The following is a 15,011-nucleotide window of genomic DNA, read 5'->3' as shown; positions in this document are numbered from 1 at the left end:
TAAAAAAAAATAACGTAAAAATATGGTTTTGGGGAAAAAAATAAAATAAAAAATAAAAAAATCCCGACCTACCGACCCTATTTTTTTGGCCTATGTTACCGTAAACAGACCTATTTTTTTTTGGGGGGGCCTATACATAATATACATTTATATACTCATAGGAAGGGCAGATTGCAAGACCAGGCATGTGCACACAATATCTATTCTCTTTCTCTGTCTCTCTCCACATACGCATCTCTCTCTTTCCCTCCCTCCCTCTGTCTGTCTGACTGTGTCTGTCTCCCTCTTTCTGTACGTGTAACAACGACATTGGCAGAACCATAGACCTATATCTAAATCAGGGCCGGACCAAGTTCGTTTGAGGGGGGGGGGGGGGGGTTCCAACTGAAGGCAGGGGTCCAAAGTCCACATTTTTTTCTCTCTGAGAGGTACATTGGATGGCCAGGGGGGGGGGGGGGGGGGGGGGTTCCCGGAACCCCAGGAACCCCCCCCCCCAGATCCGGCCCTGTAAATATAGGTCCCTGGCAGAACGGAGACTAATGGCTATTTTTAGTTGCACTGCATGGTTGGCCACAGGGTAGCTGTTCCAGATCAAACAAGTCAATCAATAAATCAGCAAATTAATCGGTCAGTTTGTCAGACAGTCATTATTTGTCTGGCTCTGTGTGTGCCTCTCTGTTTGTTTCTCTGGTTTCTTTATCTCTCTCCATGTGTCTCTCTCTATCCCACCCCACCCCTCTTTTCTCTCCCACTACGCAACAGTTACCTCCCTCTCCCTCTTTGTCTTTCCATGCCTGTCTTTGTCTGTCTGTCTGTCTGTCTGTCTGTCCGTCCGTCTGTCTCCCCCTCCCTCTTTCTGTTAGTAGGGACATCCAGATTCAACCTTCGTCAGACGAACATTCGTCGGTGGTGGGGATTTCCTCTCTATTTTTAACTTTGTGCCTCAATGCGCATGCGCTTGGTTTTTGGCGCTCACCACTGCTTGCCGAAGATCGGGATCTGCGTGGTGAAAAAGGCATGTTTGACGAACCTCAATCAGCAATCTTCGTGAGTACTTTTAGTCCTTTTCATAATGTTAAAAATATGTCTGATGTGCGCAGTGTTAAAGTTTAATATCTTTACGACGCTTCTGTGGACTGTGCATCTGTAAACTGTTCATTTTGGAGGCGTAGTGCATGAACACGGATACCCACACACAACTCAGAACTTGAGTCGACGGGCGACATATCCTGCCAATTATCTCCCTTGATCTCTCTTGCACAAGACACTTGTTTCCACTAGACCTATTTGTTTTAGAGTTGGGAGATTTTACAGGAATGAATCTAAAAATCTAAAAAAAATTCAGTGTTGCTTGTGTACCCAGCATATTCAGATGTCTGGAATATTCCGATAAAAAAGACTCGTCATATATAACATTACTCGTCATCACTGTTTCGAAAAACAGACGAACGCACGAAGAACTTCGCGTAGATCTGGACCGAAATTAGAAAGTGGTGACCGTGACGGGATGTGACGTCACCACTTTAACAAACTCGCGAGCATCGGAACTCACGAACTTTTGACGAAGGCAAATCTGGATACATGTCTCTAATGTGTGTGTGTGTGTGTGTGGAAGTCCGATGTTTCTGATCAGACAGACACTAGTGTGTGTGTGTGTGTGTGTGTGTGTGTGTGTGTGTGTGTGTGTGTGCGTGCGTGCGTGCGTGCGTGTGTGTGTGCGCGCGTGTGTGTATGTGTGTGTGCAAGTGTGCGTTAGTGTGTGGGTATGTATGTGTGTGTGTATGAGTGTGCGTGTCTCTCTCTCTCACTCTGTGTGTGTGTATGAGTGTGTGTGTGTGTGTCTCTCTCTCTCACTGTGTGTGTGATTCTCTCTCTCTCTCTCTCTCTCTCTCTCTCTCTCTCTCTCTCTCTCTCTCTCTCTCTCTCCGTGCTTGAGATGTGCTCATCTCCATGAAAAGGGCCCAAGGCCTACTCATTAAAACATTCAGACTTCAGACTTCAGACTTCAGACTTCAGACTTCAGACTCTCTGTGTCTCTCTCTTTCTCTCTCTCTCTCTCTCTCTCTCTCTCTCTCTCTCTCTCTCTCTCTCTCTCTCTCTCTCTCACACACACACACACATAACACGGGCAGAACTAGACCCAAGATCGATGGTTATTTCGAGCTGAAGTACAGTGCAGCTGTCCCAAATCAAACACAAATCTAGGTGGTAAACAACTTGAAGAATGCCAAGGTTAGACCGCGATCTTGCTTTTGTGTTCACGCGACCTCTACTCTACTCTACTCTACCCGGGGTATGACCTATTAAATGCCTTTGATCTAATGGCACAATCACAGGTGGGTAGAGTCAGCTAGTTTTCAGTTATTGAGTCAACATAGAAGTAACGCTGTGCACATAAACAAACTCCTTTCTGACCTCGGGGATCAGCTGTATCTGTTTGAATCAATTCAATCACTTAATCTACTTGTTGGAAATAACATCCACAGTGCAATTTTGTTTGGAAACAAACTCATCTCATGACTCAGAAAATCAGCTATCTGTGACCGTTAGATTCTATTCATAAAGAACATCTACTTATAAAACATCTACTTATAAAAGTGTTCGCATGTAAACAAATTAATTTCTGAATCAAGGAACTCATGTCTTTGTTATTACTGTTAAGACAACATAAAAACAAGAGGCGAAGCCATCAAGGCTCACGTAAGAAATCGAACAGTAACACAAACTCAATCACTCCGTCTCACACACATGCACACACCCGCACGCACACACACACACACACACACACACACACACACACACACACACACACACACACACACACAGAAAGAGCATAGGTGAAACTGTGCAAGAAAGCGAGACACTAGATCTAGATCTGTCTGTCTGCATGTTACAAGGACACGACTGCCAACTAGTCTCGGCGCGCTCAAAATAATAATGACCGAGACTGTCAGTACTTCCTTCGCGTGACGTCTAACCCTCTTACGTCATAATGTGACGTCAATGTAATGTGACGTCTTCAAATGTTAGAGTTTCTACCACAGACATACACACGCACAGACGCACGCACGCACGCACGCACGCACGCACAGACAGACAAAGTTACGATCGCATAGGCTACACTTACGTGAGCCAACAAGTCGCGTAAGGCGAAAATACAACATTTAGTCAAGCCCAGTCGAACTCACAGAATGAAACTGAACGCATTGCATTTGTTCCGCAAGAGCGTACACTCGTAGCATCGTCTGTCCACCGCTCGTGGCAAAGGCAGTGAAATTAACAATCCAGAAAAGCGCGGTAGCGGTTGCGCTGAGGAGGATAGCACGCTATTCTATATCTCTATTCTTTTTAACGCTCTGAACGTGTTTTTAATCCAAACATATCATATCTATATGTTTTTGGAATCAGGAACGGACAAGGAATAAGATGAAATTGTTTTTAAATCGATTTTGGTAATTTAATTTTAATCATAATTTTTGGCTCACGTAAGTGTAGCCTATGCGATCGTAACTTTGTCTGTCTGTGCGTGCGTGCGTGCGTGCGTGCGTGCGTCTGTGCGTGTGTATGTCTGTGGTAGAAACTCTAACATTTGAAGACGTCACATTACATTGACGTCACATTATGACGTAAGAGGGTTAGACGTCACGCGAAGGAAGTACTGACAGTCTCGGTCATTATTATTTTGAGCGCGCCGAGACTAGTTGGCAGTCGTGTCCTTGTAACATGCAGACAGACAGATCTAGATCTAGTGTCTCGCTTTCTTGCACAGTTTCACCTATGCTCTTTCTGTGTGTGTGTGTGTGTGTGTGTGTGTGTGTGTGTGTGTGTGTGTGTGTGTGTGTGTGTGTGTGTGTGTGTGTGTGTGTGTGTGTGTGTGTGTGAGACGGAGTGATTGAGTTTGTGTTACTGTTCGATTTCTTACGTGAGCCTTGATGGCTTCGCCTCTTGTTATATTTTTAATTTTCAGAGCTTGTTTTTAATACGAATATAACATATTTATATGTTTTTGGAATCAGAAAATGATGAAGAATACGATAAACGTAAATTTAGATCGTTTTATAAAAAAATGATTTTAATTACAATTTTCCGATTTTTAATGACCAAAGTCATTAATTAATTTTTAAGCCTCCAAGCTGAAATGCAATACCAAAGTCCGGCCTTCGTCGAAGATTGCTTGGCCAAAATTTCAATCAATTTGATTGACAAATGAGGGTGTGACAGTGCCGCCTCAACTTTTACAAAATGCCGGATATGACGTCATCAAAGACATTTATCGAAAAAATGAAAAAACGTCTCGGGATATCATACCCAGGAACTCTCATGAAAAATTTCATAAAGATCGGTCCAGTAGTTTATTATACTCTGAATCGCTCTACACACACACACACACACACACACACACACACACACACACACACACACACATACACCTCAACCCTCGTCTCGATTCCCCCCTCTATGTTAAAACATTTAGTCAAAACTTGACTAAATGTAAAAACACCAAGAAAGGTAAGTATCTCCTTTACCAACAGTGAAAGCGTCATTTTTGGACATGCATGTAAACAAACTTATTTCTGACCTCGGGAACTGTTGTTAATCGTGGGTTTAGAGGTTCTTCTTACATCTCTGAAACTATACTACTACTAGCAGTAGCAGTGATATAAATAATGTAAAAAATAAGTCAATCCACTTGGTGAGTCAACGCCGCCACCGCAAGTCAGCCGGAAAAAGTACAACTGAGGTAAACAAACCCAGTTTCTAACTGACACAGGTGCACAAGTGCTTGGCGTGTAATATATAAGGGCATTTGACTGTTGAGGCAATCTTGAATATAAACGTTCATTTGCCGTCGAGTGCATGTCACTGCTAAATTATGAAGACTACTTACACATTAGAAGCTAAAAGGTTTTAAACGATTATTTAAGTGTTTATTGTAGTACTACTAATACGAAGATGTGACATAATTGACACATTCTTTGAGACAGTCAAAGTACAGGGAAGGTAACCATACCAAGTTTTCAACTCACATAGGCACAGTACTCAGTGAACTACTTAGCAATTGAGCAAGGCTTCAGGGCAATTACGACTTGTTGTTATGAGATGTTTTTTCTCCATCCTCTCTCAGAAATGAAAATTGTTTATGCGACATCACGACCAAAACTTTTCCATATCTGAATTATCTAGAATCAAAACCACAAGAAAGGTCAGTTTATGGGACGTGTAATTAAATACACATGATGGGACAATTAACATTCACTAGATATATTTGGCCTAGAATTGAGACAGTCTAAATGACTCTTTAGAGGGGAAGGACAAGAACAAGATACACAACCAAAACATAAAAATAAATAAGGGAAATCTTTTTTGTAACGCCTGAAACTGTGTACAATTTGACCCAGAAAACAGTCGTTAAAGTGGAAGGTCAAGGATCGGACAATATACACAACAGAAAAGTTATAATAAATGAGGTAATAATTTTTTAACACCTGAAACTGGATCTGTTTTGAAGCGAAAAGGGATGGGACAAAACGTGTTAAAACCGGGTGAGCGTTTCTTTGTTTGCTGGGATCAAAACGGGTGGGCCTTTCACTCCTTTCCCGCTGTTGATGTAAGGAAGGGAGAGGGAGGAGTGGGGAGGGGTCATTTTCATAACCGTTGCTTTAAAAGATGCTCTCCTTTGCAGGTAAACAAAGTGTGGAGGGAGGGAGGGAGGGAGAGGGAGGGGGAGAGAGAGATAGAGTTTGTGTGCATGCGTGCGCGCGCGTGTGTATCTGTGTATGTATGTGTGTGTGTGTGTGAGAGTGTGTGTGTATGTGTGTGTGTATGTATGTATGTGCGTGCGTGCGTGCGTGCGTGCGTGCATGTGTGCGTCTGTGAGATAGAGATAGAGAGACAGAGACAGATAGACAGAGAAAGGGCGAGAGACACAATTAAAAAGTTGGTCACCACAACAAATCATCCATCACACGTCGAAACAGCAAACATCCTTATCTTTGAGGACCTCACTTTTGAACTCCAGCACGGCACTGCAGCATGGTATTGACTACAACAGTCAACACGAACACCCAGCACGAACCAGTTCCTTTATATCTGCCTTTACTCTCTCTCTCTGTCTTTCCCTCTCTCTCTCTCTCTCTCTCTCTGTTTCTCTCTTTCCCTCTCTCATGCGCGCGCACACGCACACACACACACACACAATGAAGAACCCCCCCCTCCACAAATGCACTCCACTTGGCACTCCCTCCCCATCTGACTCACCATAATGCTCCCTTTAGTGCTCCCGTCACGGATGTACTCGTTCTGGTACTCCCTCTCTCTCTTTCTGAGTCTCTCTCTCTCTCTCTTTCCCCCTCCCTCTCTGGCTCACCATAATGCTCCTTGTAGTGCTCGCCGTCCCGGATGTACTCGTTCTGGTACTCCCTCTCTCTCTCTCCCCCTCCCTCCCTCTCTGACTCACCATAATGCTGCTTGTAGTGCTCGCCGTCCCGGATGTACTCGTTCTGGTACTCCCCCCCTCTCCCTCTCTCTCTCTTAACCCCCCCCCCTCCCTCTCACTCACCATAATGCTCCTTGTAGTGCTCCCCGTCCCGGATGTACTCGTTCTGGTACTCCAACATGAGGGCCAGCCAGCTCTCCTGGTCCTTCTCATCGTCACAGACGACGGAGAAACACTCCTCCTTGGTATACAGGGCGATGGCGTTCTTGTGGCGGCTGTCCGACTTCTTGTTGATGTTGAAGCAGGCGTGCAGATGGATGGAGCGCTTGGGGAGGTGGCCTGCGTTGAATTTCTTGTCCGAGTCATAGTACTCCAGGCGTGCAGGGCCGCTGCTGCTCGTGGAACGAAGCACGAAGAACTTCTTCTTCATCGTCTGCAAGCAGAAATCGGTGGATATCAGTCTGACAGTGAAGCAAGGATTTACAAAATTAATTAATAAACCAACAAAACAATCGAAAAATGAATGGATGGATGAATGAATGAATGAATGAATGAATAGTTGGACGAACGGATAGATGAAGGAATCAATGAATCATCAATCAATCAATAAACCAACCAAACAATCAACAAATGAATGAATGAATGAATGAATGAAAGAATGAACGAATGAAGAACTGAACGAACAAATAAATGAAGAACTAAACCAATCAATGCATCCATCAATCTGTAGGTCAGCCTAATATGGGAATCTGAAATGTCGATGTCTACAGAAGGCACACGCATGTATGTCAACTACTCCACTCCCAACGACACCCCCCCCCCCCCCACACACACACACACACACACAGTGACACACACAGGTTGATATAATACAGCAATTGTCTCACAATCCGTTAAATCTGATTCTGAAGAATAACCCACACGACCTACACATTCAGAACATTCGGAGAGCACTTCAATCTCGAGTCTGAACCGAAATGTAACATAGAGGGAAAGAACAAAAGAAAAAAATGATGAGAGAGCGAACGTATCTCAAATAAATGGATTTATTCAAATCACTTATTGCATATGTCGGAATGAATAAATAGCCTGTACAGATTTGGGGTCACTAAAAATTCCTTGTTTTTTGCACAATAATAGCCGAATGGACAGACTTTCTCAACTGTGGAAAGAAGTCAGGCATTGTGCCACAGCACGACGACCATACCAAATTCGGCTCAAAATGTCACCATCGTCAGTGTCTGGACCAGACACATTTTCTCACGCACACCAAAAAAATACGAGTGGATCACCAGGGTCTGGGATAATAACGGTCGTTAGACTTCAAAGTGAAACTGTTATGCATTTTACGTAACCACTCAATCCAGGATACCCCCCCCCCCCCTCCCCCCTCCCTCACAAGGTTTGTAACAATACAAAGACTGAGAGACCAAGATGTTTACCAAGATGTGAAGTAAAGTGTGTGAAGAGACATGCATAAGCTTTCAAGACAGCCACATAGGTTGAAGGGACGATTGATAACCCCCCCCCCCCCCTCCCTTTTTGAAAATGACACAGCTGTTGCATGAACTGTTCAGAACAAAATGTTTTGCAGAGTAAGTCTTTAGATGAAGAGCTGATGGCGGATGAACCTAAAATTAATAAGGCCTGTATAAATCTATGCACACATGTGTGTGTGTGTGTGTGTGTGTGTGTGTGCGTGTGTGGGTGCGTGTGTGCGCGCCTGTGTGTGTGCGTGCGTGCGTGTGTGTGCGCGTGAGAGAGAGAGAGAGAGAGAGAGAGAGAGAGAGAGAGAGAGAGAGAGAGAGAGAGAGATGGGGGCAACAAAGATAGACACACACACACACACACACAATCAATCAATCAATCAATGAGTCTTATATCGCGCATATTCCGTGGGTACAGTTCTAGGCGCTCTGCAGTGATGCCGTGTGAGATGAAATTTTATACGGCCAGTAGATTGCAGCCATTTCGGCGCATATTTACCTTTCACGGCCTATTATTCCAAGTCACACGGGTATAGGTAGACAATTATTAACTGTGCCTAAGCAATTTTGCCAGGAAAGACCCTTTTGTCAATCGTGGGATCTTTAACGTGCACACCCAATGTAGTGTACACGGGGGGAGGTTCGGACACCGAAGAGAGTCTGCACACAAAGTTGACTCTGTGAAATAAATTTCCGCCGAACCTGGGATCGAACTCACGCTGACAGCGGCCAACTGAATACAAATCCAGCGCGCTACCAACTGAGCTATATCCCCGCCCCACACACACAGATCTACTTCTATACTTCCGAGAAAAAAGGGGCACAACAATTGTCCAAATGTCATCAAATCCCCTTCTATCGGGAATCAAGCCAAACAAAATGCGCGGCATGTTGTTTTTCGCGTAGTGTGCGTGGGGGGAAGACGGTAGGCCTACAGTACTGCGCCGTTCGTTAGGTTTTAATGTGTTATTGCCCGCAGCAGTACGGCCGACAAGTGCAAGTAAAAGTGCACATGTCCCCATAGACTGTGGCCCAGACACAAATCAAAAGGTGCGTCGCCTCGTAAAGACTACAGGTCAGCCTCACTGTAAAAAAAAAACAAGTCGCGTTAGGCGAAATTACTACATTTAGTCAAGCCGTGGAACTCACAGAATGAAACTGAACGTAGTCCGCCGCTAGTGCAAAAGGCAGTGAAAGTGACGAGCCTGTTTGGCGCGGTAGCGATTGCGCTGTGCTTTACTGTACCTCTCTTCGTTTTAACTTTCTGAGCGTGTTTTTAATCCAAACATATATCTATATGTTTTTGGAATCAGGAACCGACAAGGAATAAGATGAAATAGTTTTTAAAACGATTTCGGAAATTTAATTTTGATCATAATTTTTATATTTTTAATTTTCAGAGCTTGTTTTTAATCCAAATATAACATATGTATATGTTTTTGGAATCAGAAAATGACGAAGAATAAGATGAAATTGTTTTTGGATCGTTTAATAAAAAAATAATTTTAATTAGAAGTTTCCGATTTTTAATGACCAAACTCACTCATTAGTTTTTAAGCCACCAAGCTGAAATGCAATACCAAACCCCGGGCTTCGTCGAAGATTGCTTTCCCAAAATTTCAACCAATTTGGTTGAAAAATAAGGGCGTGACAGTGCCGCCTCAACTTTCACGAAAAACCGGATATGACGTCATCAAAGACATTTATCAAAAAAATGAAAAAAACGTCCGGGGATATCATACCCAGGAACTCTCATGTCAAATTTCATAAAGATCGGTCCAGTAGTTTAGTCTGAATCGCTCTACACACACACACACACACACACACACACAGACACACACACACACACACACAGACACACACACACACACACAGACACACGCACATACACCACGACCCTCGTTTCGATTCCCCCTCTATGTTAAAACATTTAGTCAAAACTTGACTAAATGTAAAAAAAAAAATAAAAAAAGGTCTGTTTCATAACTTGAATTAAGCGCTGGTTTGCACTAGGCTCGCCTCTGTTTCAATCAAAATAAAACCAGTTACAACGGAGAAAGTGCCTCAACATTTTATTTTTACCACTACGTACCTTGCACCCACACAAACCGCTTCTAACTCCCCTTCTCCTCCGGTTCAACACATGAATCTACATACATATAAATAGAAGAAAATAGCGCTGCAACTTACGCCTGATCGTATTAACATTTGTTCCATTTTTCATAATGATTAGTACGGAGTGCGTGAGATTTATTACAGTTACATGACATCAGTCACGCGGGTTACAAGACACGTGGTAAGGGCAATTAGTTGAATGATCATTGATGAAGCTGAACAGGTTTGATTCAAATTATCACTATAGGATGTCGTCATAATTCATATCTAAGTGAGCGTGTTTTTTACACCCCCGGTATAGGGGTGTGTATAGGTTTCGCTCGATGTGTTTGTTTGTTTGTTTGTTTGTTTGTGTTCGCATATAGATCTCAAGAATGAACGGACCGATCGTCACCAAACTTGGTGAACAGGTTCTATACATTCCTGAGATCTATATGCGAACACAAACACAAAAATTGGGACCAGTCAAACACACGGTTAGGGAGTTATTGGTGGATTAAAATTATACAAGGACTTATAGAGGGACATCTTCGTGGTCAAAGGGAAATAACCATTCTCACTCAGTCACTGCCACCAACTGAGAAGGTTATTTCCCTTTGACGGGGGTGTTTTTCCTACCTCGTAGGAATTTCTTGTTTTATATTATTTTTTTTACATATATAACTTGTATGTATTTATCTTGGTTTTTTTTCTTCTTCTAAAGATCGCATGGCTGTTAGAACAGACACGTGACCCTGGTTTAAAGGACTACAACAACAACAACAACAACAACAACAATGACAACAACAACAACAACAACAAACTGGGTGTCTGTCAATCTTTCCAGTGCCTTTCTTTCCGTTTTTGTGTTAACTGGATGGAGATGTTTGGTCTTTTGCCGTTTTTGTATTACGAAGATATCGGAAAATAAATGAGCCAACCTATTAGTCTTACCGGTTCTGATTACATCTCCAAGTTGTTCGTATCAAACCAGAAGCTATTGAGACCTTGTTACACCATAGCTTTACTGGTTGCTGTGCTTAAGAGGCCGTTGTGTGTGTGTGTGTGTGTGTGTGTATGTAAGTGTGTTTGTGTGTGTGTGTGTTTGTGTGTAAGTGTGTGTGTTTGTGTGTAAGTGTGTGTGTGTACGTGCGTTTGTGTGTGTGTATGTAAGTGTGTATGTGTGTGTCTGTGTGGGATGTCGTATTTCTTGCTCTAGAGAAAATATCGGCTTACAAAACACCCTAATCCCTCTTCCATTATTATTAGTAGCAGCAGTTGTTGTGACAGTAGTAGTAGTGACAGCAGCAGCAGTAGTAGTAGTAGTAGTAGTAGTAGTAGTAGTAGTAGTAGTAGTAGTAGTAGTAGTATGTTAATTATGAATATTCAATGTCCAATGTAACTCAGTATCATGCCAGTGTGGATCACGAACACTTTTAACGCAGTGTGCATCTCCTCCAAATTAACCGTCGCAGTTTCAAAAAAACAAAACAAAACAAACCCTGCCTGGTTATGCGAATAAAAACAACCCACTGCGTCTTCAGTTCACTACGGTCACTTTCGACTGTCCTATTTGTGTATCGGCGAAATCGCTCATTGGAAAAACAACTTCGCCGTTCGTCAGCAGACAGCCGTTTTGAAAACAAAGCTGACCTAAATAGCTTTTATCAGTGCAGAGAGAAATTTGTTTTTTGGCCACGTCGCAAACTGCAACTTGTGACGCAGGTTTTGTGCAGTAAACAACCCCGGGCCCCCTTGATTCACACGCATTATGAAACAAATAATATATATTTTTCTCAGTGCAAGTTGCGGACATCTCACGTATCTGTAATTGCTGATAGGACACTATTATGAGTGATTCGTGTTGTTTTTCTAGACGACGCACTGCATATTATTACAGCCCGCTACACGCTGCATGAAAAGAAAACAGGCCAAGTACTCGTCATAATTCCTACCGCGGCATCAATAATCTGTGCCGCCGACTCTGCGTAGGTATAACTTGGCCCTAACACTATACGTAACGATTATAACATAATTGCATAACTCACAGTCATAGTTATGCAGTTTTGCAGCAGAGCATTCTATTCCCAGATATACATGTATGCCACTTCAATAACATGTGGAAAGGTATGGGGAAGCAGAAGTCACATGATAAACTAGTATAATTGTTCTGTCTTAGACGGTTAGAGTATAGAATTGCCTGACTGCCTTGACTAGAGCCTTTTTTTAAAAGCTTGTTTTTCCTCAACCCTTCATGAAATGAGATATGCCCTTTGATGATCGTGATGACTAGGTTGTGTCGTTGTAAACAGATCTACACACGCGTGACAGGAAAACCACCTGTATCTTTTTGTTATATTTAGTCAAGTTTTGACTAAATATTTTAACATCGAGGGGGAATCGAAACGAGGGTCGTGGTGTATGTGTGTCTGTCTGTCTGTGCGCGTGTGTGTGTGTGTGTGTGTGTGTGTGTGTGTGTGTGTGTGTGTGTGTAGAGCGATTCAGACTAAACTACTGGACCGATCTTTATGAAATTTGACATGAGAGTTCCTGGGTATGAAATCCCCGAACGTTTTTTTCATTTGTTTGTTCTTTCAATACCTCTTAGTCTTACTGTTTGTATTTTATTTTTCTCGCTACTGTATCTTGTTTCCCGTTGTTCTTGTTCTCCTTGTTCTTTTCGCGTGTGTGTGCGTGCGTGCGCGTGCCTGCCTGCGTGCGTGCGTGCCCGTGTGTGTGCGTGCGTGCGTAGTTATTTTGTCTTTATTTGTTTCTTTCTTTTTTTCACCGATTCCTCTCGTTGTCTTTTATTATCCTGAATTACTATCTTTCTCTCTGAACCTCTTTCTTGTACTTGTTTCTTCTCCTTTATTTCGAGTTCTTCACACGGAGTCCCCCATGAAAACTCAGCAAAGAAACACAATTGCATCGGGCCCAAATAGCCAAATAAGGCCTAAAAAAAAAATAGGTGTGGTTACGGTAACCCGACCTACCCTATTTTTAGGGGCCGATCCTATAACTTTTTATTACATTTGTCAAAAAAACAAAAACAAAAACAAAAACAAAAACGAGTGCAAAAAACGCAATGAAAGCGAAAGCGCCCGTGTCGCACACTTATTTCCCTGTCAAGTAGGTTTAATTTGTACACATTAGAAAAAAAAGTTAAAAAAAAAAAAGTGATTGCCTACCTTCCTACCCTATTTTTTTTGGCTATGTTACCGTAACCACACCTATTTTTTTTGTTGCTATGTTACCGTAACCACACCTATTTTTTGTGTGGCTATGTTACCGTAACCACACCTATTTTTTTTGGCTATGTTACCGTAACCACACCTATTTTTTTGGCTATGTTACCGTAACCACACCTATTTTTTGGCTATGTTACCGTAACCACACCTATTTTTTGGCTATGTTACCGTAACCACACCTATTTTTTTTGGCTATGTTACCTTAACCACACCTATTTTTTGGGCTATGTTACCTTAACCACACCTATTTTTTGGGCTATGTTACCTTAACCACACCTATTTTTTGGGCTATGTTACCGTAACCACACCTATTTTTTTGGCTATGTTACCGTAACCACACCTATTTTTTTTGGCTATGTTACCGTAACCACACCTATTTTTTTGGCTATGTTACCGTAACCACACCTATTTTTTTTGGCTATGTTACCGTAACCACACCTTTTTTGGGGGGGCTAAGTTGAAGGGACATGAAAAAGCATCAACAACCCGATCTCTCTTGCTTGTTTATTTTCATCTTTATTTCTTTTGATCGTTTTGATTGTGAATGACTATGCCCTGAGGCAGGGTGAGAAGTGCACATTTACTGATCGCGCAGACTACGAATTTGACGTATGTGTGTCGGTCATAAAGAGAGAGAGAGAGAGAGAGAGAGAGAGAGAGAGAGAGAGAGAGAGAGAGAGAGAGAGAGAGAAACATTGAAACATTGAACTTTATTACAGGAAAGATAGCATTAGGTCCGTAGAGAGAGAGAGAGAGAGAGAGAGAGAGAGAGAGAGAGAGAGAGAGAGAGAGAGAGAGAGAGAGAGAGAGAGAGAGAGAGAGAGAGAGAGAGAGAGAGAGAGAGCGAGAGAGAGAGAGAGAGAGCGCGCGAGAGACACAGAGAGCGAGAGAGAGAGAGAGAGTGAGAGAGAGAGAGAGAGAGAGAGAGAGAGAGAGAGAGAGAGAGAGAGAGAGAGAGAGAGAGAGACTGACAGGCAGACAATAGGAATTTATAATAATGCGAAGCACGGAGAAAAAAACTAATTAATTCGTCGCTATTAACGTTTAACATATGACATATAATTATAAGTAAAATAAACCCCAAAGCTAAACAAAAATAATAATCATACAAATGCTTCACATATAAAACCAACAACAAATTTAAAAAAGTAAACAAGACTGTGGCCTACGCCTATCCAAAAAATAGCAGTAATCTGTTGAAAGAATCAGTGTCAGGCACATTATTATATCCTCCCTCACCCCAACATGTACACAAATAACAGGAAATAATCACCAAAAAAGAAAGCTTCTAGTTAATTAGTTGATACCAAAATGCTTCACATATGAAAATAAATTAACAACAAGTTGTAAACAAAACTGCGGCCTACGCATGAATATAAGTTGCGGTATCACAAATAAAATCATCACTCTAAGAGAGTAATTATATACCCCCCCCCCCCCCCCACATATATATAAAAACAATTTTTATAAAAAAAACAAACCCAGTACGTAACAAAACTTGGACCCACAAAAAAATAAAACGGTTGATGCAAATGCTTCACATAATGAACAACATACACACACAAAAAAAAAGAATTCTAGAACACAACAAATTGAAATAAAAATGCGGCCTGCGCGTTTACGTATCTAAAGGATCAGTATTTAAAAAATGATCACCGTAAGACAGTAATTATTCTGTTTCTGTCCTCATCCTTTTAGCGGATGCCAGCTGGCCCTCACAAGACAAAGTAATCAATAATTGAGACA

The 15,011-nt window shown here is 42.2% G+C and overlaps 1 protein-coding gene across 2 annotated transcripts in view; it reads right to left on the bottom strand.

The window, feature by feature from the left end:
* The window catches only part of LOC138979964 (insulin receptor substrate 1-B-like), an 84,668-nt gene that overhangs the window by 33,544 nt on the left and 36,113 nt on the right, over nt 1-15,011 (bottom strand). For both annotated transcript variants that reach the window (XM_070352727.1, XM_070352728.1), the window contains exon 2: nt 6,560-6,869. In XM_070352727.1, coding sequence (XP_070208828.1) covers nt 6,560-6,869 — 310 coding nt within the window. The remainder of the gene's footprint in view (nt 1-6,559; nt 6,870-15,011) is intronic.

This window comes from Littorina saxatilis, linkage group LG11 (genome assembly GCF_037325665.1).
Source record: "Littorina saxatilis isolate snail1 linkage group LG11, US_GU_Lsax_2.0, whole genome shotgun sequence".
NCBI lineage: Eukaryota > Metazoa > Mollusca > Gastropoda > Littorinimorpha > Littorinidae > Littorina > Littorina saxatilis.
This window is presented reverse-complemented; position numbering and strand designations above follow the sequence as displayed.